This window comes from Bubalus bubalis, chromosome 8, assembly GCF_019923935.1.
Source record: "Bubalus bubalis isolate 160015118507 breed Murrah chromosome 8, NDDB_SH_1, whole genome shotgun sequence".
NCBI lineage: Eukaryota > Metazoa > Chordata > Mammalia > Artiodactyla > Bovidae > Bubalus > Bubalus bubalis.
The window spans coordinates 116,014,945-116,041,508 of record NC_059164.1 but is presented as its reverse complement, the minus strand read 5'-3'; the positions used below and the strand labels follow the sequence as shown (position 1 = coordinate 116,041,508).

At 48.1% G+C, this 26,564-nt stretch overlaps 1 protein-coding gene across 4 annotated transcripts in view; it reads right to left on the bottom strand.

Annotated features, from left to right (window-relative positions):
• The window catches only part of DPP6 (dipeptidyl peptidase like 6), a 1,060,979-nt gene that overhangs the window by 319,164 nt on the left and 715,251 nt on the right, over positions 1-26,564 (bottom strand). For all 4 annotated transcript variants that reach the window (XM_045166493.1, XM_025292131.3, XM_025292128.3 and 1 more), the window contains exon 3: positions 22,367-22,465. In XM_045166493.1, the coding sequence (XP_045022428.1) occupies positions 22,367-22,465 (99 nt within the window). The remainder of the gene's footprint in view (positions 1-22,366; positions 22,466-26,564) is intronic.

Sequence of the window (26,564 nt, the reverse complement as noted above, 5' to 3'; positions counted from 1 at the left end):
CTGACGGGTGTCTTTACCTCCAGATTCCTGCCCTTCCAGCACCATCCTACTTCAGGGCGCTCACCAGTCAGCAGGGCTTGCCCTCAGCAGAATCTCCCGAGGATGGTCTTTCTGGGAGTCACAAGACAGAATTCAGTCTCCTGACCTGACACTCAATATAATACACCTGGGTCCCCAAGTCAACTCAGACAGTTTATCTCCCTCGATTCCGATTCCTCTTTACAGAAAAATGGTGCCAGGTGAGATTCTGTTTGAAGGCAAAATTTATATAACAAAAGTCAGCAATGTAACCATTTTAAAGTCTACAATTCAGTGCTTTGGGGGCATATTCACGCAGCTGTTCAGCTGTCACCGCTGTCTAAACCCAGAACATTTTCGTCCTGTTGGTGAGAAGCCTTGTCTGCGCCTAAGCCACTGAAGACTGTGCTTCTGCTGAATGCCTGCTGTCCCTCTGGAGTCTGGGATTTGGGGCCATGCTGGGCACCTGACCCAGGTCTCGTGTGACCAGCCTGGACAAAGCCCGGGGCATCGAGTCTCTAAAGGGGTTGCTCAGTTCAGCCAATTCAGTCCCTCAGTCGTGTCCGACTCCTTGCGACCCCATGGACTGCAGCGCTCCAGGCCTCCCTATCCATCACCAGCTCCCGGAGTTTATGCAAACTCACGTCCATTGAGTTGGTGATGCCATCCAACCATCTCATCCTCTGTCATCCCCTTCTCCTCCTGCCCTCAATCTTTCCCAGCATCAGGGTCTTTTCAAATGAGTCAACTCTTCACATCAGGTGGCCAAAGGATTAGAGTTTCCGCTTCAGCATCAGTCCTTCCAATGAACACCCAGGACTGATTTCCTTTAGGATGGACTGGTTGGATCTCCTTGCAGTCCAAGGGACTCATGAGAGTCTTCTCCAACACCACAGTTCAAAAGTATCAGTGCTTTGGCGCTCAGCTTTTTTTATAGACCAACTCTCACATCCATACACGACTACTGGAAAAACCATAGCTTTGACTAGACAGACCTCTGTTGGCAAAGTAATGTCTCTGCTTTTTAATATGCTGTATAGGTTGGACATTTCTTCCAAGGAGCAAGCGTCTTTTAATTTCATGGCTATAGTCACCATCTGCAGTGATTTTGGAGCCCAGAAAAATAAAGTCTGACACTGTTTCCACTGTTTCCCCATCTATTTGCCATGAAGTGATGGAACCAGATGCCATGATGTTAGTTTTCTGAATGTTGAGTTTTAAGCCAACTTTTTCACTCTCCTCTTTCACTTTCATCAAGAGGCCCTTTAGTTCTTCTGGGACGTGATATTTCACCCATGTTGCCACAGTCTGTTTTGGGGGAATTAAACGTTCCCTGAGTGACCCCACTGGGTGAGGACTCTCAGAAGCTGGGGTCCCCTGCACTTGGCCGCACCTGCCTTTCCCCTCTGGTGACTTTGCTTTGCATCCTGTTGATGTCATAGCTGTAACTTTTAACTCTCGGCTCAGTCCTAGGAGCCCTCCTGGAGGATCACCAAACCCTAGGGTGATCTTGGGTCCTCAGATACGCATATTAATACATTTGCAGATGGAAAGCTATGGTATATGAGACATCTTTCAAAATAGGTGAGGGATTCACCCAGGATCCACTTTGCTTCCTCTACTACAGTGATCTCAGTCTTATCTGGGATTCAGTATGTCCAGTTAAAAATACTCCCCTCCCATGATGGGTGGTGAAGGGATGGACTGGGAGTTTGGGATTAAGAGATGCAAACTGTTAATATGGAGAAACAATAAGGTCCTACTGTGCAGCACAGGGAACTATATTCAGTATCCTGTGATAAACTGTAATGGAAAAGAAAATGAAAAAGAATATACATATATGCATAACTGAATCACTGTTGTACAGCAGAAATTAATACAACATTATAAATCAACTATACTTCAATAAAATAAAATAAAAAAAATACTCCCCTCCTGCACGTCCATGCAAGAAGACACGGCAGTCACACCGCCAAGTTCAGGACAGAAGGCCACTGCGAATTTTGTAAAGTGCTTTGTTTTTGGTGTCTAGTCGCTAAGTCGTGTCCAACTCTTTCATGACCCTATGCACTGTGGCCCACCAGGCTCCTCCGTCCGTGGGATTCTCCAAGCAAGAATACTGGAGTGGGTAGCCATTTCCTTCTCCAAGAGATCTTTCCAACCCAGGGATCGAACACGGGTCTCCTGCTTGGCAGACAGATTCTTTACCACTGAGCCACTGGGGAAGCCCTATAAAGTGGTTACCTTCCTACAGACTTAACCACCTGCTTTTCTTTTTTAAAGCCTCTAAAGATATCAGCCACATGTCACAGAAATAGTGGTCCTCAAAGTGGGTGAGCAGGGGTGACTCTGCCCCCCAGAGGCAGGTCTGGAGGCATTTTTGGCCTCTATGCTGCAGGTGGGGAGCTGCTGGCGTCCGGTGGATGGAAGCCAGGCGTGCAGTGGAATACCCTACAGCACGAGGGACGGCCCCACCCCGAGAATCACCTGGCACCAAGGCTGAGACGCCCCGCTCCGAAAGAAGCTGGGACTCTTGAAGACACAGGGACACAGCCACACATCATCCATCTCTGGAGTCCTACTGTGTGAGGGCAAGGAGTCAGCGGGTTAGGCCACTCAGTTGGGATTCTTTCACCTTCGGCCTAAACCAGTGATTCACTCTCCTTAATTCTTTCTGAGTTCTCAGCTCCTCCTGACCTGGAAAATTTTCAGGGGGCTCTGTTCTGACGTTGTATCTCATGGAGTCACTCGTCAGTTCTGAGGTTTTCTGCAACTCTGTGTAGAGACACTGACACTATTCTCTGCCAGCTTCCGTTTCACGTCTTTCTCTGACCTCAGGATGCACCTTCTGTTTCTCTTGTTACCATGAGAGACACAATGCACCCTTGCCCCATTGCCCTGCTTAGCAGGAAGACCATATGACCTCAAGGGACCGGCTCACTGGTTGGCCAGGTGACCTCAAGGGGCAGGCTGGCTGGTTGGCCGGATGACCTCAAGGGGTGGGCCGGCTGGTTGACCATGTGACCTCAAGGGGCGGGCCGGCTGGTTGGCCGTGTGACCTCAAGGGGCAGGCTGGCTGGTTGGCAGGGTAACCTCAAAGGACAGGCTCGCTGGTTGACCATGTGACCTCAAGGGGTGACCAGCTGGTTTCCAGTGTAAAATAAGACAGGGGTGTGTCCAGTGGTCAGGGGTGATCTAAGGAGATAAGTCATGAAAGGAAAAAAGCCCCCATAAGCCTAATCCCAGGAGATGTAAATTGCTGACAGTTTGTTTTACTCACTTCCAGATTTCTCCCTCTTAAGTATTTGTAGGAAATGTAGAGGCTTTTTGAGAAAAATGGACATACTTTATGTTTTTTTTTCTTCCTTTTTTTGGTTCAATGCCATATTGCACATGTCTCTCTGTGGGTGATGATCTTATATAGACAGTTCTCCTTCCCTTCCTGTTCTGAGGATGGAACTCCTGACCTGTCCTTCCTGGCTCAACCCTGGGTTACAAAGTCCCTCAGCAGATCCAGCTCAGACTAGGAGATCTGCCACCTGGACAGGGCATCCTAGAGTTCTTAGCTGTTTAATCTGTAAAAGGAGAGGCCGGGCTTCAAGGGCACGAAGGAGGGTTCTTCTACAGGACCCCAGGCTTTGAGCTCCGAGAAAGATCCCGAGGGAGGGACCTAGCTTCCCCTTCACCCCGGGTGCCTAGAACAGTGCCTGACACACAGTAGGTCCTCATCACACTGTTGGTTGAGTGAACGAATGCCCGAATGCACCCGAATGCGGCTTCCCTGAAGATGGGGGACACGTTTTCTTTCCAAGTCATTCAGGCTGAGCAATAGAAACAGATGCCACATTCTTCAGCCCTTATCATGGAGGAGCGAGCTACACAGGACTTGGAAGAAGTATCTGGGGCAGGTTTCTCGTCTTTGATGTGACGTGGAGGCAGACTCCTAATCTCCTCCCAGCTGGCCCCCCGAGTTCCTCCTGACCAGCAGCACTGCCTGCCTGCTGATGACGGCTCAGGTCTAGGGGACCCTCCCCGCTTCCTGTGGGAGAGGCCCCCTCTTCCTGTGGGAAAGGCCCCACTACAAAGAGTATAACCGAGTCCAAGCTCCCTGCCTGCTGTGGACACAAGGGAGCCTGACTCTCCTCCTTGTCTCTCCACATGCGAGTCTCCGTCTCAGTGCTCGGGGAACATTTCCCAGTAGAAATGCTGGAAATGATGGGATAAATGGATGATACCTGGTAATAGGATATTCTCATCTAGTAAAAACCTTAAATCTCTGGGCTCCCAGATGCCCCTTTTGGGTCAGGTTAATTATATTAAGTGAATCCTCAAAGCTTTAATGTTCATAACATCTTCATGCTGCTTTTCAGAAATTAATTCATTCCTTCTAGACAGGAAATTTGCAGGCTCAGGCTCTGAGAAAAAGGATTATATTTAATGCATTTAAGAGGTCCGCTTACATCTGTATTTCTCCTGAAATAAGCTGTTTGCCAGTGTTTGTTCTAGAGAGAGAAAAAAAAAATCTTAAAATACAGTATGGCCACGTCATTAAAAATTAAGATATACACTATTTGTGAAATCCTCAAATCTTAAGAGATTCTTTCTTATGAAAATGCAAGACTCTGCTCCGTGAACTGGCTCTTACAAGCACGTGCTGTGCCTTGGGTATTCCCTGTTGTTGAGTTATGGTGGAGGAGGTGGGGGAGATGTGCTTGACTCGGCAGGAATTTACTTAATGGTCATTAACCAGGGCCCACAGACGTCAGCCCCGGTGACCGCTTGCTGAACGCACTGCCTGCCCTGTCCTCAGTGACCTGCTCTCCCCTCCCGCTCCCAGCGCCCAGGTACACACCCAGCACCACCCCTGTCAGACTCCGAGCTTATTAAGGCTTATTAAGGAGGCAGGGGGCGGCCACCCTCCTGTCCCCGTGTACCCTGTGAAGGATTCTGAATGCAGAAAGTGATTTATAAAAGCATACACATTCTCCGTCCTTTTCCTAGCCTACCCCTACACTCTGCCCTCTGACCCAGGCAGTGAAACAGGGCTGATGTCACCCCCAGCGGCCACCGCGGTCCCTCCGCTCAAGGACCAGGCTGCAGAGAGGCCTCCGTGGCCTGACCCCTCCCATACTTTACCCCTCAGCTCCCACCAGTCCAGACAGTGTTCTCAGATCAGCTCTCCACACGAATATCTCTTTTCATATCCCTTTCGTTCCTGCAATATTAACAAAATTCCCTCCTCTCAGCTATATGCTACTAAGCATTTTTACTTGACAAAGTCCTAGTAGTGTTCAAATGTTCCTTGGGTTCAAGTGCCATGGTAAGAAGTTTCTGTGTTCTATGTCCTTTCTATGGACTTCACTCTGTTCTGTGTCTTGGGAAGCAATTGTGGTTCCTTATGTCACTTAACTATTTCTCTCAATGTTCCCTGATCTGCCTGAGAGCAGGACTTGTCATTGTTTGTTTAGCTGCCAAGTCATGTCTGATTCTTTTGCAACCCCCTGGACTGTAGCCCACCAGGCTCCCCTGTCCATGAGATTCTCCAGGCAAGAATGCTGCAGTGGGGTACTATTTTCTCCTCCAGGGGATCTTTTCGCCCTAGGGATCAAACCCGCATCTCCTGCATTGCAGGTGGATTCTTTATCATCTGAGCCACCAGGATTAGCTCGTTATTTTTCTCCATACCACGAATGAATGAATGAAGTGAAATCAACTGATCTGGAGGAAGCAGAATGATGGGAAAACCCTGGACTAGGAACCACAAGGCCTGAGTATACACTGGGGGCATCGTCCAGCCTCCACGGCCTGACTCCTCACACTGATGGTAGCAGGAGTCTGTCGGATGGAGCTCCTTGTCTCAGGGCGCACTCTGCGGCTTCTTGGAGACACCAGCAGCTCCGTGTCAGAGGGGACCTGAGGATGCCAGGCGGTGTCTGAGGACTCACCGTGTCTCTCCCTGGCACAGAAAACAACTCCTTGCTTAGACACTTAGTAATCACTGTATGACCCACGTGCAATTCCAGAAACGGGACTTTTTGCCCCGAATTTGCTTAAAAATTAAAAATCATTACAATAGTTCAAGAAAGGCAATTTAGTGTAAGTGAACTACTCCAGGCATTTTTATTTCTTAAAACTAGTAAGATTGTACATCATCAAGTAGCGTTTTCATTTACGTAAGATGACTGCCATCAGACTGTAACTATCTTCATCTCTTTAGTAGTGTTAGTCGCTCAGTCGTGTCCGACTCTTCGTGACCCCGTGGACTGTAGCCCACTAGACTCCTCTGTCCATGGGATTCTCCAGGCAAGAATACTGGGGTGGGTAGCCATTCCCTCCTCCAGGGGATTTTCCTGACACAGATCAAACCCGAGTCTCCTATGTCTCCTGCCTTGACAGGCAGGTTCTTTACCACTAGCTCCACCTGAGAGGCCCAAAATGATGCTCACTGAACTGTAATTCATTTTAAGTCTCACCTTCCCTGGTGGCTCAGATGGTAAAGAATCTGCCTACAGTGCAGGAGACCTGAGTTTGATCCCTGGGTTGGGAAGATGCTCCGTGGAGGAGGGCATGGCAACCCACTCCAGTTTTCTTGCCTGGGAAATCCCATGGACAGAGGAGCCTGGTAGGTTACAGTCCATGGGGTCGCAAAGAGTTGGACGTGACTGAGCAACTAACAATAACAAAGTGTCACGGGTACCAAGACACCATGAAAGCGTGAGAAATTCCTGAAACTGAGCCTCAAAAACATCTGGTTCTACTCCAGATGTCGGCTCTGTGGTAAAGAATCCACTTTCCAATGACAGGGGTTTGATCCCCAGGTTGGGAACATCCCCTGGAGAAGGGAATGGCAATCCACTCCAGCATTCTTGCCTGGAGTATTCCACGGACAGAGGAGCCTAGTGGGCGACAGTCCGTGGGGTCACAGAGTGGGACACAACTGAGTGACTGGGCACACACTTACACACTACCTCAGATGTGGCCCCGGGCTCAACAGCCCTGGGGGTTGCTGTTCTCAGATAGGGTTGCTGTTCTTAGATGGGACGGCTTCTCTGTAAGATCCCACATTAAACTGCACTGATTGTTCCCACGAAGCCCGGCCATAAAAGAAACACTGTTCCAGGTGACCTACAAATTGGGGTTACTGGGCCTTGGTGAGCAAACAGACAGGAAGCTGCGTGGATTCTAACCAGCTGCTGGAAGGCTGTTTTCTGACCCTAGGCCATTTCTTATGGGACAGTCTGCACCGAGTGTCGCTCCTATGAGGGTTTCAGAGCTGGTCTTCTGACAAAGCCTCCGATGTAGAAGGAAAGGGGGCGGTGAGAACAAGATCCCCGTCGTGCTTGGAGGACCAGCTCCCTGTGGCGAGGCGTAGGGTCCACATCGAAGGTTTTGGAAAGAGATGAACCTGTGGTCATCTCCTTTGCTGTGACAACTGGCTGCACAACTGAAAGATGATTGATTAACCTCTCTGAGGCCCAGTTTCCTCATATGTAAAATGGAGACACCAGCAGCCACAAAGAGTTGCTGTGGACATCACGGGAGCTGAGGCACACGTGACGCCTGGGCAGCGTCTGCCAGACTGGCACCGGGTGGAGGAGGGACAAGCCCGAGAGTGAGGGCAGAGGTGGAGGCCAGGAGGAGGCCCCCTCCGGATGCCTCGCTCCGCAGAGCACATTCCTTGGAAATTCCTACAAAATCATCTCATCTTTCCCGTTATTTCCCTCTTTGTGGTCATCGCTGGGCTCTTACATTGCCACCTGAGGTTTGCACTGACCTCCTCCCAATCTTTTCTGGAACAAAACCCTGTGAATTCATTTATTTCACTCTACGCGTTCATTTAACTAACACTTCCTGGGCACCACATGAGGTGCAGGGGAGATACAGCCCTGATAATCAAGCAAATAAAAATAACCGATGCTTCATTAGTTAACATTTACACCGTGTCTTATGTTCTACACACAAGGGACAAACCACACCTGCTGCCTCTTTATGACCCCGAGTCATCTAACTAACCAGAGCTCCAGGCATCGGGCAGACACTTCATAACATTGATAAAGTGAATGGCGATGCTTTAAGCATGCTGCTTTTTTTTTTCTAATGGGGTATAGTTGTTATAACACCGTGTCAGTTTCTGCTGTACAGAAAAGTGAATCAGCTATACCAATACATACATCAGCCACGTATCCTCTTTTTCGGATTTCTTTTCCATTTAGGTCACCACAGAGCACTGAATAGAGCTCCCTGTGCTGTAGAGCGGGTTCTCCTCAGTCACCTATTTCATACAAACTCTCAGTAGTGTGTGTATGTCAACCGCAGTCCCCTAATCCATCCCACGCCTCCGCGGTATCCATACGTTTGTTCTCTAAGTCTGTGTCTCTATTTCTACTCTGCAGATAAGTTCGTCTAAGCCATTTTCTTTCTAGATTCCACCTATATGCATTAATATACAATATTTGCTTTCCATGGCTACCTACTCCAGTATTCTTGCCTGGAGAATCCCATGGACTGAGGAGCCTGGTGGGCTACGGGTGCAAATAGTCGGACAGGACTGAAGCAACTTAGCACACACATATGTATGCCAGTCTCTAGGTCCATCCACGTCTCTGCAAACGGCAGTTTGGTTCCACTGTATGGCTGAGTAACAGCCAAGGATGCTGCCTTACCTGTTCACATTGCTTTATGATCCCTGGAGACTTAGTCTCTGTTGGGTGCTATGATGGAGTCCTTGAGCTAGTACAGTTGGGAATAAATCACTTCCAGAGATTAAGTTACTACCCGGAAGGAAAGCTGTGAAAAGACACAGATTAGCAGAAGATCTGCTAAGACCGTGAACAAGCAGAGAAAGGAAGCTTGCCATATTTTGCTTGGAAGCCCCAAGTTGCAACCCCCTTGCCTACGACTGGGGCATTCCACAGTACCTGGAATAAATATCCAACGGTCAGCGGTGTTACTTTAAAACTCAAGTGCTCATATAAAAATTAGAGAATGACCTTGCTCCCTGGTCCTATTCATTTTCCCTGATCATCAAGTAGACGAGGCAGCTGGAGGGGAAGGGGGAAAGCAGAGGAGTCCTTGTTCTTTCTCTAAACTCTGTCGAGCACTAATTCAAAGGAGGGAGGAGTCAAAGATGCTGGGTGAATCTGAAGCTCTAACAGCAGAGGAAGATGACGCGAAGAGTAAAGGAGACCCTGGGTTGGCTTGAGAGTCAAGCTGAAATGGAAAGTTCCTTTTAGCCTTTAATACATTGCATCCTCTCTTAGGCACTTAAGGACTTATTCTAGCCCTGTCCATGCGGTTCGGGCATCAGGAAGAAAGGCTTTTATTAGCTTACAGAAGAGCTCAGAGAGGCATTGATGTGGTCATTGTTTCTCATGTCCATTAGCTGATGAATGAGCAGACTCTAATTTGCAATCCATTTGTTTGTTTAACCTGACTTATTTGGGGCTCTTAACGCCAAATTAAGTTTTAAAAACCCAATAATTTGGTTTAAGGATGAACACCAACCTAGGCATTTTGTGTTTAGTTAAAACCTATTTTCCTGTGAGGAGTCACGGAGAAGAAAGTTGGAAAAGAAAACATCCCATGAAAGGCTGGTAAAAAAAAAAAAATTACATTATGTTGACATTTATCCCCCAGATTTCACGAAAAAGGTGCCTTCTCACAAGCTGGCCACAGCATCTCCTCTGCATGTTGCTTGTATTTACTCACAGGAAGGTTGCCTGGGTCTCATTTCTGAGGCAATTTGAACAAGGTACCAAATGGCTAAAATGACTACTAAGATGCACTTCTGATCTCCAGCTATCGCTCTACAATCCACGTGACCAGAGGGGAGACTGGGACAGCGAATGGCAGGGTCTGTATACATTTGCCCTTTAAAAATTCCTGATGTGGGACCTATCAACCCCCAAATAGACAGCCTGGACTCACTGCACATTTACCAGTAAACTGCCAGATTAAAAACAAAACTCTGGAACTTGTGGGGGGTTCAGGATGGGGAACACGTGTATACCTGTGGCGGATTCATGTTGATGTATGGCAAAACCAATACAATACTGTAAAGTAATTAACCTCCAATTAAAATAAAGAAATTTATATTAAAACAAAACAAAACAAAACTCTGTCCTAAAAATAATCATCCAGCAACACTATTCTTGTGAGGTTTACCTGTTTGTTTTGTAGGCATTTGCCTGTGCAGATCACAGCTATCTTAAGGCAAGTATCTGGTGCCAAGAGGTGCTTGAGCTGAGGCTGAGAAGCCAACAGAGAAAACAAGTCCAACGGCAAAAGGAAGCAAATTACCTGGTGGAGGAAGCAGAGCTCACAGGCTGCCTGGCCGCCCCGTGGAGCCTGGGGCGGGGTGTGTGGACTGCTGACCACCCCCACCTTACCTGATACCTGGCACTTCTGCTGTGACCCTCAGGCTCACACGAGACCAGCAGTGAGAGGTGAGGGTGTTGGAGCTTAGGGAACACACTGGAGCTTCACAGACATGTCCAGACTTGCACTGTCCATAAGGATTCAGCCTCACAGTGACTCAATTAATGCCCTCGCATTTAACGAACACCCTTTCCACTGAATTCGGGGCATGTTCTCAGAAGGCATTTTCAGTGTTAAGTCAGACAGAACCCTTAAAAAGACCAGCTCTGTCACGCGTACGCTGTGTGGCCCAGGACAAGTGACTGGACCTCTCTGATCCCAGGAAGCTTTACCTGCCACCCTGGCGTTATTAGGAAGCATTCTGCTACTGCGTCATTTCTGAGGTTTGTTCTACTTCCCTCATATATTTGGAGGGGGTGAAAGCCCCATCCAAGGACCTCATCTGGGAAAAACTAACAAAGCTAAGTTGCTTGGCTGTTCCTTGCTTTGCAAAGGGCAGGGGTCCTAGAAATGTGTCTTTTCTTTGGAAAAACTCCTTAGTTTGACTTTCTAGCTGTTGTTGAGAAAGGCTGCCTGGCACCCGAGGCGGGACCTCGGAAAGGAGGGGTGCCTAGCAGGCCAAAGTCTTCTGCATAATGACCCTGAGTAAACCAGTTGTTTGTTATTTCCTCTGGGAGAGGGGACTGTGCAGGAGCCCAGGATGCTCAGAGAACTAAAGGGCCTGAACACAGAAGAGACGCCTATGACCCAAGAGACGGCCCCGCGGGGAGCGATGGTCTGAACACAGAAGAGACGCCATGACCCAAGAAACGGCCCCGCCGGGAGCAATGGGGGTCAGTCTGAGAATAAGCCAGAAAACAAAGCACTGCAAAGGCCCCCAGACTGCTCATAGGACCTGAGTTCACATACATGCTTCTGGGTGACTCCACGCAGCTGAAAGACTTCCCGTGGAGCTGGTGACACCCCATGGCCCCTCATGGGGTGGCTTTGAGTGACTCGTGGAAACGGAACATATTAAGGACTTAGCACATTTTGCATGTAATTAATAAATGACAAGGACAGAAATTATGTCGTCATTGTTGTTCAGTCGCTAAGTCAAGCCTGACTCTCTGCAACCCCATGGACTGCAGCGTGCCCTTCCCTGCCCTTCACCATTTCCTGGAATTTGCTCAGACTCATGTCTATTAAGTCGGTGATGTCATTCAACCGTCTCATCCTCTGTCACCCCCTTCTCCCCCTGCCCTCAATCTTTCCCAGCAACATAAGCGAGGTGAACAAATCTAGAATCAGGAGCTTCTTTACCATCTATTAGATTCTCCCTATTAAAGCAGGAAAATAGAAACACCTACGTCATTATCATCATACACATACATGTGATTTCTTTCAATGGCAAGAGTTACCACAGATAAAGAACCTGGTTATCATTCCATCAACCAGAAGTTCATTTACCCAGAGTCCTGGGCCATGAATGCTTGACTTGCCCAACCGCTGAGTCATCATTCAGTCAAGTCATATTCACAGAAACTCTGTCACATGCCAGACGCTCTGCTCCATGAGGGAAACAGGACAAGCACAGCAACACACTCACAGCCCCAAGAAGTGTGCTTTCCAGGGTGAGGCAGCGCTTGCGCTGAGTCGCTCAGTCGTGCCCGACTCTTTGCGACCCCGTGGACTGCGGCCCGCCAGGCTGCTCTGTCCTTGGGGACTCTCCAGAAAAGGATACTGGAGTGGGCTGCCATGCCCTCTTCCAGCAGAATCTTCCCGACCCAGGACTCGAGCCCAAGGTAAGGCAGAGATGGAAGCAAACAGCTGAATGCAAATTAGATGCACCGTGGGCCCAGGGTTGAAGGGCCACTGGAGAGTACACTCAGTCATGGACCAGATCAACTGATTCACTCCACTGGAGAGTACACTCAGTCATGGACCAGATCAACTGATTCATTTTATATTAATTAAGAAGGAGATCAATGTTTGAAAAGATGTCAGTGATAATTAATTAGCCTCTAGTAGACTGATGAGGGTAAGGACTTGGGATAATTTAATTGAGACAATAAATGATAACGTCAGTGCTGGTATGAGGGTCACTGCATTTCAAGGATGTAGAATTGCTAATTAATAGAACTTTCCGGTTTGCTTTAAAAAGACCTTTCTAGACTCAGAGGAATATCACCCCTGGGTTCAACAGCTGCAGTAAAGTGGGGCTTACGGAACTTCACAGGCCGCTTAATTTGCATGAAAGTAAAATGAAACAAGGCTGGTTAGTCCCGGTGTGTGGGCCGTGGGGCTGAAAGTACCCTCGACATCCCACTACCAGCAGACCACCTGCCCTGCACCCTGGGCTGGTTTACAGGCGGGCCTTCAGCGGCGACACACGGTGCCTCAGGGCACGCCCTGAGTGATGGGGGCGGGGGGAGATGTTCAGGAGAAGCCCCCTAGTCAGGCCTGGAGCCCTGGAACAGCCACAGAACATTCTGAAAACTGTCTTTCCACCTCACTGAGGATGCAACATAACATGTAACTCTCACTTGAGATCTCTTTTCTCAAGACAAAAACGTGCATGCCCATGTGTGTGTGTGTGTGTGTGTGTGTGTGTGTGCACGCGTGTGCGTGTGTGTTTTCATATATCCAAATAAAGCCTGTCTCTCTGTGATGCAAAGAAACAAAGTTGAAATAGGATTTCACTCTTTGCTTCTGCCAAGGGTCTTCATTCAATTCAACGAAACAGAGGCTGGATCTAAATTTCCCAGGGAAGAGGCACTTGCCAACTGAAAAGTGAGGAAAAGATTCAGAAGGCGCCTCTCTCTGCTGGGAGCGTGTTGGCCTGCCTAAGCCTGAAGAGATGCAACTCCTCAAAGCAGGAATTACTACCAGCAGAAGGGCCCCCCTCAGACAGAGGACCAAAAGCAATAAGCATGATGTCCACATAGCATTCAGGGCCTCCAAAGGGAGGAACCAGGCCTGTTTCCCTCTCTGCCCCAATCACTCCTTTAGCTGCTAGTGAAGCAGGTCCAGCCTTGCAGAGTGGGGACCCCAAGACTGGGGACCCCAAGACGATAATCCAGGTGATGCTCGGATGGAACTTTGAGTTCAGCAAAGAGGAACTCCTTCTCCTTGGGAAAAGCCAGAGAGAATTTATTTTGGATCAAGCCATAAAGAGTGAATAAGGATTTCTGAAGCACAGAAGTATTGAATAAAAGCACTTTCATATGCACAGAGACAGAGAAAAACAGAGAAAAAAACTAAGTTACTGAATGTAGCTGTTGTTCTCATTTATTGCTATTATTGCTTCTACTGCCCTGGGCACTGACTGCTACGGCCTTTGGAATGCTTCCTGCAGGTGTTCATAACTCCAAAGGACGGTAGGCAGATAATCATTTTAGCTCTCACACTGGAAGTGTGGGCGTTGCATTAAGAAGGCAGGATGATGCAGACAGGGGGCTGCTGAAAGCACCTCGATCTGAGGATACATCCGGGAGCACTGGTGGGAACAAGCTTCACTGCGCTGAGACAGTCTGTGGCATAGCTGGCCTCATGCCAGACAACTGGGTTTCTCTTCCCCTGAGCAAGGGGAGATCTCGAAAACTGTTCAATAATTGGGGCTTTACCCAAACGTGTACTCTAATCGTATTTCATCTGTTTCTCATGGGCTTTAATCAGGCACAGTGATGCTCTTCGACGTGCATTCTATGTAATGACTTCAAATGATAACTATATACTTCTCTCCACCAGTACTGAGCCATGAAAGAACATTTCACTTTTGAGACCTGACCTCTCTGGGCATTCCTCTGCAGTGACTGCTGGCTGACGGGTACAGGTGGCACCAAACAATCCTTAGGGGAACTTTTTGACTCTGCAATTCTAAAGACTTAATAGTTTCCATTGAAAAATGTAGCTTTTGAAAAGCAGCGGAAATACCCAAACCTTTATAAACTGGAATCCCTCCTTCATCCCCCCCACCCCCTGAGCTTTAGAAAAAGAAATCCATCTGGTCTTTCAGAATAACAATAGAGAAGAGGAGAAAGTAAATATGGAAATCAGGCTGCTTTGAGCTTTGTGAACTATCTCAATTTTATCTTCTAAAACATATACTTTCCCAGGATCAACCAGCCAGCTGATATTTCCCGACACTCAAAGGAAGTAATTTTCTCCAATTTTACAGTCTCTCTCGTATTGCATCTGAGAGACAGGGCGGGCTCGTCCCTCACGGCGCCTGGATGAATGGAAACGAGAAGCAACAAACAGCGGAGGGGCTCCGGAGCCAGCGGCCACCTCGGGCTTTCGCCACGTCCCACTCAAGTCCAGAGAGCGGGCGGACTGGGAGGCCAGGCCTTGCCTGGAGCTTGCAGACAAGCCGATCCAACCCCGGCAGCAGCTTCTGCCAACCAGCCCCGGGCCTGGCTGCGTCCTGAAGACGCTGGGCAGGGAGAGCGGGTCCCCTGACGGGTGCGGGTGCCTCGGCTTGCTCAGGCCACAGGCTGCAGGCTCGTCAGCCGGCTGCCAAGGTTCAGCCCAGGCCGCCTTCCTAAGAGGGAATCTGCAACAGCAAATATGCTTCCTGAGAAGGTGTGTCATCCAGGAGTCCCTCGGGGTGCTGTGGCTTCAGGCTACCTGTGCAGAGCGGCCGACCCCACGAATACAGAGGGAGACTGTTTTCCTGTTGCTGGCAAGTGTGATGAACAGAAAGAAAAAGCCGTCTGCATCACCGACTCGATGGACATGAATTTGAGCAAACTCTGGGAAACAGTGAGGGCAGAGGAGCCTGGTGTGCTACAGTCCACGGGGTTGCAAAGGGTCGGACACGACTTAATGACTGGATAGCAGCAGCAAATACAAATATCACCCCCTGTTTTGGGAATCAGCCTTCCCCCCATTACAGTCTGAAACAGGGCTAGTAACCTCAGATGTCCAGATGACACGACCCTATGGCAGAAAGCGGAGAGGAACTAAAGAGCCTCTTGATGAAAGTGAAAGAGGAGAGTGAAAAAGTTGGCTTAAAACTCAACATTCAGAAAACAAGATTGTGGCATCCAGTCCCATCACTTCATGGCAAACAGATGGGGAAACAACGGAAACAGTGAGAGACTTTATTTTTTTTGGCAGGGGGGCTTCAAAATCACTGCAGATGGTGACTTCAGCCATGAAATTAAAAGACCCTTGCTCCTTGGAAGAAAGCTATGACAAACCTAGGTATATTAAAAAGCAGAGACATTACTTTACCAACAAAGGTCTGTCTAGTCAAAGCTATGGTTTTTCCAGTAGTCATGTATGGATGTGAGAGTTGGACTATAAAGAAAGCTGAGTGCCGAAGAATCGATGCTTTTGAACTGCGGTGTTGGAGAAGACTCTTGAGAGTCCCTTGAAGTGCAAGGAGATCCAACCAGTCCATCCTAAAGGAAATCAGTCCTGAATATTCATTGGAAGGACTGATGCTGAAGCTGAAACTCTGATACTTTGGCCACCTGATGTGAAGAACTGACTCATTGGAAAAGACCCTGATGCTGGGAAAGATTGAAGGCAGGAGGAGAAGGGGATGACAGAGGATGAGATGGTTGGATGGCATCACCGACTCAATGGACATGAGTTTGAGCAAGCTCCAAGAGTTGGTGATGGACAGGGAGGCCTGGTGTGCTGCAGTCCATGGGGTTGCAAAGAGTCTGACACGACTGAGTGACTGAACTGAACTGAACTGATCTGCCACATAAAGCAGTCTGATGAAGGGCAACAAAATCCAACCCATTTTATGAGAGACTTGCAGGAAATGTACTCCTGGGGCAAGTGTGGGTATGCGGCTGCCGAGGGACCGTTTCTCACTGCTGTGCCCTCCACCTGCCATCGCAAAGTCGGCTGAGCACCAGCTCTCCGGCACCCTCTTCTCCCAGGTCTTCTCTGGTGCCGCCTCCTCGGGCAGGAGCGTGAGCAGCTCCCATGTGATGCGCACTTCCCATGTCTCCAAGTGGCTCCCACTCCTTACGGAGCTTCACGCCCTGTTCTCAGCACTTAAAGCACATTCCACAGAGTTCTCGCTCATCAGCTTCTGCTCTGCACTCCTCATCTAACCACAGGAGCTGACTCCAGCTAGGCAGAGACCGCGCTCGCTAACCAAGGCCCACCTCAAGGCATCCCGTGCCTATTTTCCCACCCCCACGTCTGCACAGCAGAACATCTTATTCATGCACAGCTCACCATGGCTTTTGACATCTGTCGTTCTGTCTCCACTCACAGCTGAAACTTCCACTTTCTGTAGACTGACTGAATTAAGTCACCTTATATTCACTGGAAGGACTGATGCTGAAGCTGAAACTCCAGTATTTTGGTCACCTGATTCGAAGAGGTGACTCATTGGAAAAGACCTTGATGCTGGGAAAGATTGAAGGCGGGAGGAGAAGGGGTCGACAGAGGATGAGATGGTTGGATAGCATCCCGGACCCGATGGACATGAGTTTGAGCAAGCTCCGGGAGTTGGTGATGGACAAGGAGGCCTGGTGTGCTGCAGTCCATGGGGTCGCAGAGTCAGACACAACTGAGCGACTGAACTGAACTGATGTACTGAGAGCCTATTGAGACATTAACACGATCATGGAAATAGACATTTATTTACATTGAAATATGTTTACGACAATGTGTTATAAACTTTCCCCCATGTAATGAACATGGTCAGCACTGTCCCACCAATTATATCTGAGAGGATAAATATGGAAATGTAATTTTATTACAGGGGATTTATTTTTATCCTTTAAAATAGCATTCTCTGTTTTCTACTTTAGTATAATAAGTATGTAATTCAAGTATAATAAAAATTTTGATACAACACACACCTAAGCTTTCACGGTGCATTTTCACTACTCTCTACCCTTCAGTTTCAACAGATCACACTCGACCCCTCTGTTTCTCTGAATGGAACCCTTTCTCACTGGCCACCATCCTCTCCCAAGAGCCTGCATCACCTGGTCCGATGTTGTCCCGCTCTGGGCTCCTGGATGGTCTTCCCTGTGGCTGCACAGTGTTGATGGGGTATCCCAGGTAGGGTTCTGCCCCGGGGCCTCTGTGGCTGCGGCTCCACGTGGGACATATGGGACCCTCTCCCCCAGAGAGCTTATTCGAAGGGTTCGCACAGTCAGATGTCTGCTTAAACCAACTTCATCAGAAAGAACTTCCAACCATTCCACGTAAAGTGGCAGATCCATAAGTTTTCTTATCTTTAAAAATCAGTTGTTTAAGTCGCAAACAGGAAAATGTTCCAGAAGGGCCAGCAGATGGCCACAGACTGGGTACTTTACTAAAGACTCCAGACACCGAAAGGTAGAAACAAAAGCAGTGCACCTAGCCATGTAGTGATTCCCGCCTTGAACCAGAGCCCTGGCCTGAGGGGCCACTGAGGAGCATGGCGCCTGGTCCGCCTTGAACCAGAGCTCTGGGGCCACTGAGGAGCATGGTGCCTGGTCCGCCTTGAACCACAGCCCTGGCCTGAGAGGCCACTGAGGAGCATGGCGCCTGGTCCTGCCTGCTGCCACGCCTGTCTCCAGTCCTGCATCCTTTACATGAACTGAGACAAAAAGGCCAATGTCAGCCAGGAGTGTCTGAGGATAAGACGGACACTGCGTATCCTGAAGGCAGAGCTGGCAGAAGTTCTTGATGGATTAGATATGAAGTACAAGAAAAAGAGTGGAGACAACGATGACTCCAAGTCTTTCAGCCTGTTCTGCCAGAAGAACAAATTTCTCATCAACTGATTTGGGAGTGGCTGTGGATGGGACTTCCCAGGTGGCGCTAGGAGTAAAGAAGCTGGCTGCCAATGTAGGAGACATAAGAGATGGGGGTTCCATCCCTGGGTTGGGAAGATCCCCTGGAGGAGGAAATGGCAACCCACTCCAGTATTCTTACCTGGAGACAGACAGAGGAGCCTGGTGGGCTACAGTCCATGGGGCTGCACAGAGTCGGACAGGACTGAAGCAACTTAGCACGTGGATGGTGCGGCTGCTTTTTGTTTGGTGAGGAGGGGGTGAACTCATATTTGGTGATATTAAAGTTAGGGTTGTATGTCTGTGAGACATCTGAGAACTTCAGGGGAAAGGTCTGGTCTGGAGAATAAGTTAGGGGTCATCAGTAGGCGGAGAATATTTTAAGTCATGAGACTAGACGAAAACTCGGAGGGGGTGAGTATAGACACCAAAAGAGAAGGGGAAGACTGAGACCCAGGCCCACCAACATCAGAAGTCAGAAACAGCAGCTCAGGAGGTAGAGACTAAACCAAGAGAACGTGATGACATGGAGGTCAAGTGAGAAAGCTGGTGCAGGCGGAGGGAGGGGTGGATTGTGTCAAATGCTGCTGATGGGCAGACTGAGCAGAGGTCTGGGATGCGATGGTGGAATTTAGCAACCTGGAGGTTCCTGGTGACCTCGACAAGAGAAGGGTCAGGGAGTCCTACGGGTGAAAGCCTAACCTCGGTGGGCTTAGCAAGAGCTGGAGAAGTACCTGGAGACGATACAGGGGCACCCATTTCCAGCTACGAAAAGGAACAAGAAATTGGGCAGTGCCTGGCAGGGAAGGTGGAGCCCAGCTGAGCCTTCCGCGTGTTTTTGGAGACCCAAGCAGCAGCATATCTGCTTGATGATGTGAATAATCTAACACAGAGATGAAACACTGACATTGAGACAAGAAAGGAGATATGTGCTGCAGTTATTCCTCAAGTAAGTGAGGCACATTCACCCCTAACTTCTGGAGGCTGAGCACAGACAGGTCACACTGCGGTTTCAGGCTGGGGGAGGCGCAGAGTGCATGGCAGGTGCAGACGCTGGCGGGTAAGGAGATGAGATGGTGGGAGTATTCTTTTTCTTTCTCCTGGTAGGTTTGGATGGGAACTAGAATGGGAAGAAGGTTTGGAGGGGTAAGGAAAGAGAAGAAGGTCTGAAACAATTTATCATCTGGGAGCTGGAAAGAATGAGTAGACAAGGACAGCCCAGGAAGATGGATCCATGGAGGTAAACAGACTTAAGCGTCTGAAGTAACCTAAGAGCGCATCACAGAGGCCACCTCATATCACAGCATCCCAGCACAGCACAGTAAGAAGTACAAACGGCTGAGAAGTCCAATGTGGTCACTTACAGAAGACAGAAGAGTTTATTCAACTAAGCAAATGTGTGAGACCACACCCTGGGTAATTTCAGGAAGCACAGGCCTCTTCCTTTACAGGTGGGAGTTTGAGTGAACTCAGATGTTGCCAGCTATACTGTTCTATACATCTCAATGGGCTGCTGCTGCTAAGTCGCTTCCGTTGTGTCCGACTCTGTGCGACCCCATAGACGGAAGCCCACCAGGCTCCCCCGTCCCTGGGATTCTCCAGGCAAGAACACTGGAGTGGGTTGCCATTTCCTTCTCCAATGCATGAAAGTGCAAAGTGAAAGTGAAGTCGCTCAATCGTGTCCGACTCTTTGCGACCCCATGGACTGCAGCCCACCAGGCTCCGCCAACCATGGGATTTTCCAGGCGAGGGTACTGCAGTGGGGTGCCATTGCCTTCTCTGTGTAGACACTCAATAAACACTAATTAAATGAATTAATGTTCTGATCATTTCTAAAGCTCATCTCAGCTCCACGACAATCAACAATCCTATAAAATGTAGGATTCTTTCCCTGGGTTTTCACATTTAGACTTGTAAGGTTAAAAAATGAAAGCATTCTTTATGGCATTTGTAAAACTCACAGTGTAAGGCATAGTTAGTCACCGCAAAGTCACTTAATTCACCTTAAGCTACTGCATCTTCAAGGAGCAGGAAGAAAGGGACTGATCAGGAAGAGGAATCAGTGAAAGGAGGAGGGGGCAGCTAGAAAATAGGGTTGGGGGAGGAAACAGTTATGTTCCCTTGGATTTCTCATGGTGCCTGGTCTCTGGGGAGACCTGACCACTTGGTTACCCCACAACAAAACTTCACACTGTGTCTACAATTACAAAGAAAGACTCCTCTTACAAAAGCTCCTGGACATAAAAGCCATGTTTCTTTGAACCACAGGTCATCTTATGAGTAGATTTAACCTGCTGGGCACTTTCTGCTGGGCACAAGGCCACTTCCTGACTGCTTGTATGAACTCCCAACTTTGCGGATAGAATGAAATTCTGGCCACATCTGGTCACATCTCAGGACCAGCTCCATGCCTCTGCAGCATAAATTAGTTCATGAAAGACCAATGCCTTATAACAGCAACCACCGCGGGTTCCTATAGAAACTTGGGTGCCCTTGAGTCTCCAGATCTCTGCCTACACTTTTTACATTGTCTGCATAGGGAATGCTGAGGCAGACCGAGCTGGAGGCCGTGGACACTCTATTCTAAAGGCTTACCTATATTATTTGAGCACTCATGGGGTCTTTGCAGGCCCCACTCCGACTGCCTCTGAACCCTGTACCTTTGAGACTGAATGTAAGCACCATCTTTGAAACTCCTTCTTGGGAAGAACGAGGAAATCACATCCTTCCTGCACATTGTGTCACGACTGCCATTGGTCGCTCTGTTTGTCTCCAGAATGATGCTGTGCTCAAGACAGTCATCATCTTTTATTCCCAAGATCTGGCCCAGAGCATGCGATCAGCGCTCAACCCTTCCTCTGCAATGGGTATACACAAACAGGAGGCCGATGCCAAGTCCCCTCAGCACCAAAGGTAGAAGTATTTCCTCCAACAACAAAGACCTTGGCTCTATCAATAATTTGGATTTCCGTGTGTGCCTCCCACTGGTATTCACAGCACACTGCTCTCATTTCTTCCCAACTGCCTCTTATAAAATACATTCCCTCTGAGATTCAGCCACTCCTTTCATTTTTAAATAAGCAAATCTAAGAACCAGAAATTAATACGGAAGCCGCAGTGAAGGACAAAGGAGAAGCTACTGCCCAGTGGGAGACGGAAGGCAAAGAGTCACCGCTGGTTGCTTTTCGACAGTTTGTGAAATGTAAATGGCATTTCAGAGGAGCTTGACAGCGAGATAATATGACACAGTGTCATTCAACAAAGTATCGGTGGAAAGAGCACAAAATGGGGAGGAAGTTAGGAGACAGGCTTCCAGCTTCAGCTATGTCACTAACTGGCTCTATGACCTCAGAGAGGTCACTCAACTTCTCTCGGCCTCAGTTACCATAAAAGCCAGGCTGTGAACTAGACCTCTAGTATTCCACTACAAAGGTTCTCTGCCCCAAGGATCAGTTTTCAAGTGCATCCCATGGAGGCTAAGACGAAATGAAAACAGTATCTGTGGAGATAACTGGAGAGGTTCTAGGACCAGACTGTGCAAGAGGGATGCAGAGAAGCCTGCAGAGGATGGGGGAGCAGTCACTTACATCTTTTTTCCCCAGGACGGCAGTCTAGAATTATTTCAGACCCAACTAAGGGAAATAGACTATTTTGAACCAACAAATGTATTGTAAACAAACTGCCTTTCACCTCCAGGTCTATACTGCTTTGTGTTTAAAAAAAAAAAAAATCCCCCAAACAAGAAAACAAGATTTCATCTAGACTAAAACTCGAGAGGAAGATTAAGTTATCCACATGTGGGCACTGGACTCCACTGTTCCCTTCACTAGGCAGCATTCTAGAAGAATCCTTTCAGTTTCTTTTGGTGCCTGGACCTAGCCGGGAGTGAAAGCAAGAGGAGCACAAAAGGGAATAAAGAAATGCAGAGGAGAAGGGAGGAAGGCTCAGCTGTGTCTCTCCCTGTCCTGTTGCTTAGCAACATCTCAGCTCTGGGTCTGAGAAGCACGGATTCACGGAGACGACACTGAAGACCCATTTCTCATGAAGGAGCAGCCTGATTTGACCAGATACACATTTTCTTAGAATGATGATGAGATGACGACCAGGGCAAGAGCTCTGTGGATCCACTTCTACAGCCAGAGAGAGACGGTGAAAGGCAGATGACAGAACCCAAGCTCTCAAAGAGGGGCAGAGAGTACGAGCGTGAGTCCCCAGATGCACTCAGGACTCACCACTTATCCACTTAGCCTCGGGGTCGTGGATTTTGAAATCTTCACTGAAGAGGTCTTCCACAGTCACCTTCTTCTTTTGAGACAGACTGTTATCTTCCGCTAGAAAAGAGCAAGGCGCAGAGACAAAAAATTTTATTCCTTGGTTAAAAAAGAGAGGACCATAAAACATTCTGATTGCCACCCCGAAATAGTATACAGGGTTAAACATAATTTCTATACATAGTGCTGAACAAAAGCCAGGCATGCTTTTTGCTTTTATCAATACCAGGTGGCTCAGTGGTAAAAAAAAAATCCGCCTGCCAATGCGGGAGACGCCAGTTTGATCCCCAGAAGGAAATGGCAACCCACTCCGGTATTCTTGCCTGAGAAATCCCACAGACAGAGGAGCCTGGTGGGTGGGCTACAGACCACGGGGTCACAAAAGAATCAGACGTGTCTGCGGGACTAAACAATCACAACAAAGCTATCAAAAGCTATGGTAAGGGGACTCAGTACAGTAAAATGGCATCACTATGCCCTCTCAACCTGTAAAACACAAATAACCGTATTTCTTAGACATGAAGGTAAATAACTGTTGAAAAACTGACTGATGAGCAATAAGCTGGAAATAGTTAAAAAAAAAAGAAGGGATCACAACTGTATTATGTAATCAGTCATTCATTAAGCATTCATAATGGCAACAGCAAACACCACGCTGGGTGCCTGAAATCCAAAAACAAGTAGCACGTTCCTTAGGTATTTATTCCCCATATGCCTCGTTCCTGGCTGCCTTCAGGTTGGGGATTAGTCCTCCAGATAAGGACATACCCCAAATTCTGTGTGCAAACTACCAGATTCTGACCTCCCCACCTCTCCTGGATCAGCAGGCTTGGGAGTAAGCACCCGGAATAAGACTTGACCATCCATCCAAAGAGGAGGTATTCAGGTAATGACACCGGCTGGGAGACTTTAGGAACCTGGCAGCTTTTATCCTACTTCCTAAGGCTGAAGTTTCTGGGGATTTAGATCTGCCTCAGAGAGGTTCTCTCATTACAGGCACAAAAATTCATTCATCTACTTTGACAAGACAATAGGCTGTCCACCTTCTGACCTGTGAGTCTGAGCAGATTAAAGCCGGGCAGGAACAGAGAGGCAAACGCAGGGAACAGAAGGTGTGGAAGTGGCGGGGGCAGGAGATGGGATGACCAGGAGGCTGGGACTGACACAGCCATACTACCGTGCACAGACCGCGAGTGGGAAGCTGCGTGTTAAGCAAGGAGCTTGGCTTGGGGAGGCCATCTCTCTGCAGATACAGAGGGGTGGGCTGGGGGAGGTGGGCGGGAGGCTCAGGAGCGAGGGGCCGTGTGCACACTTACAGCTGAGTCACGCTGCTGAACAGCAGAAACTAACGGCACATTGTAAAGCAAGTATACCTCTCCCCCCGAAACCCCCACTGGACAGGACATCAAACCACCCTTGCTGCTGTTATACTAACAAGACATTCTTTATCTTAACTTTGATGTCCATCATTTACGTAGAATGTTTATTTACGACCCTGCTCTGTGAAATAAAAGATGCCTCCTTTGCTGCCCTTTTCCTGGAGATTCAGGCCCTCATTTCTTCTGGTTTTGTGCTGGGCTGCTGCGTGGGGTTATCATGACTGTTAATTAGGGTGTGTAGGTCTGTGCATCCTGCGTGAGGTGGTTTCAGCTCACCGCGTTTTCACACGGGGATGTTTGGTTGTTATGTCTGTTTCTCTCCAGCTCTGGCTGTTGAGCCAGCCTTCACTTCTTGGGATGTCATAGTGCTTGCCCTCAACAGTACCCTTTGCCTCTTTCAGCTTTCTGTTTCAAAGTCTGTGGCAGGTTGCGGAAACAAAAGTTTTATATTACAGAATGAAAAATGATAATCTCTGAATGAAATCCTCAAAGGTTCTAGGATTCTAGCATATAGACTTTGTTACATCTCCTATGGTTTCTTTTTTGTGGCCTCCCTGGGCATGAAAGATTACTGAAATTCTCAGAAACGTTGCACACTGCCTTGTATCTTGCATATCAAATAGGATTAGTGCACGTAAAAGTCTTTTGAAATGTACAGGATGATGACGCTTGAGGTGGCCTTCCTGCTAGACCTGATGGTATGTGGAGCTCTCCTAGGTGCTAATCAAAGCATGTTAAAACCAATCCTAGTTCTTCCCTCTAGGACTTTCTTATCTGCCTCTGAAGCAGTCTCGAAAAAAGATACACTGCTTCAAGCACAATGCATTTCAGTATAGAAAACAGACAATAAATGAAAAATTTAAAGATTACTAGACATCGATCTAATAAAGTTATACCGTGAACTAGTAATTAAGAAGTATATTTGCAACTAGTTGATAAATAAGTCCTGGAGCTCTCATGCACATTTAGTGATTAGAGACAACAAAACTGTACTATAAACATCAAACTTGGTAAGAGACTAGATCTTAATTTTTCCTACTCTAAAAAAGAACATAATCATGTCGCCTTACAGAGGGTGTTAGCTAATCCTACAAAGGCAATCATATTGCCACATATAAATGCATCAAATCAACAAGTTGTACACCTTAAACCTCTGTGTTAGTCACTCAGTCGTGTCCGACTCTTTTCGACCCCGTGGACTGTAGCCTGAAAGGCTCCTCTGTCCACAGGATTCTCCAGGCAAGAATACTGGAGCGGGCTGCCACGCCCTCCTCCTGCGGATCTTCCCGACCCAGGGATCGAGCCCGCCTCTTTCACGTCTCCTGCACTGGCAGGCGTGTTCTTTACCCCTAGTGCCACCTGGGAAGCCCTAAACTTACACAGTGTCAAATATATTTCAATTAAGATACAATAAATAGAGCAAGAACAAGAGTAAATATGTCAGACACTCAAATACATGGTCAGAAAATAACTAATCATATTAAAGCTTAAATTTTATCTAAGTAAACACTTCTATGCAGGGATGGTTCTAGCTCCACATTTTGGTATCCATAGGAAGCCCAACAAGAATGGAAGACTGCCATTTAAACAAACTCTGGGTCAAATGTGAAAAGCCGATCTATTCACTTTCTGAGAAATTTTTCTTTTCACAAACGACTGTTCTATTCATCAAAAGAAAAAGTTGATTTTTTTTTTTTTTTTTTGCCACACTGCATGGCATGCAGAACTTCCCTGACCAGGCATCGAACTCATGCCCCCTGCATTGGAAGCGTGGAGGCTTAACCACTGGACCACCAAAAATGTGTTTTATTTTTAAAAAACTACTACTTCCTTGGGTTTTTTTTTTTAATACTTTAAAATCTTCTATGACTTAAGGAGGGAGAGCCTCCAGTGGCAGCATCACTGCTGCTGCTGCTAAGTCGCTTCAGTCGTGTCCGACTCTGCGACCCCACAGACGGCAGCCCACCCGGCTCCTCCATCCCTGGGATTCTCCAGGCACGAGTACTGGAGTGGGGCGCCATCGCCTTCTCCGGTGGCAGCATTACTGCACGCTATTACTGTACTATTACTGTATACTACAGCATTACTATAGAAAGTGCTCCATTCAAGCCAGGACAGGTGCTTCTGTCAATAGTCAGCCCTCCCTCCTCAAGACACTCTCCACTGGCCCCTCCGGAGCCTGACGGCTTGTTCACATGGTCAGGCGCTGTCTAAGCTACTGACTTACAGCCTGATGCATTCCAAAATCCTTTGAGGTGGGGACAAGCACAAGGGAGTGCCATGTTCAGAAGTCAGGCTGAGCCCCAACGAATCACAAACGAAAGACCTTGTAAGCGACTCTGACTCTCAGAATCGCACAGAGAAATGGAGCCAGCGTGGAGAGAATGGCCCCACTGCGAGGGTGACAGGGCTGAGGGCGCCGCACCTGGTGTGCAGGAGGCTGCAGAGCAAAAAGCAGGGGGAACTGAGAAAAGACCCTGCCAGCCAAGATAACATAACGGAGGAACATTCAAGCTGGGAGGACTGCAAGGCCGTGAAGCCATTGATGCCTGCAGTGTTTTCTGCAGGCTGAGAGGGTTGGCCTTGGTGCAGTAGAAAGTGTGCGCTGAAAATGTCCAGCGAGGAAGGTATAGTCTCCCATATTTGATATTCTGAAATTCCATTAGAAAAATGTCCAGTTGTGGCTTTTCTTTAAATATCCTGCTCACCAGTCAGTACTCTTTACAGTCTAAGACCTGCCTTTCTCTGCATCAGGAATGTTATCAGTAACTGTCCAATTC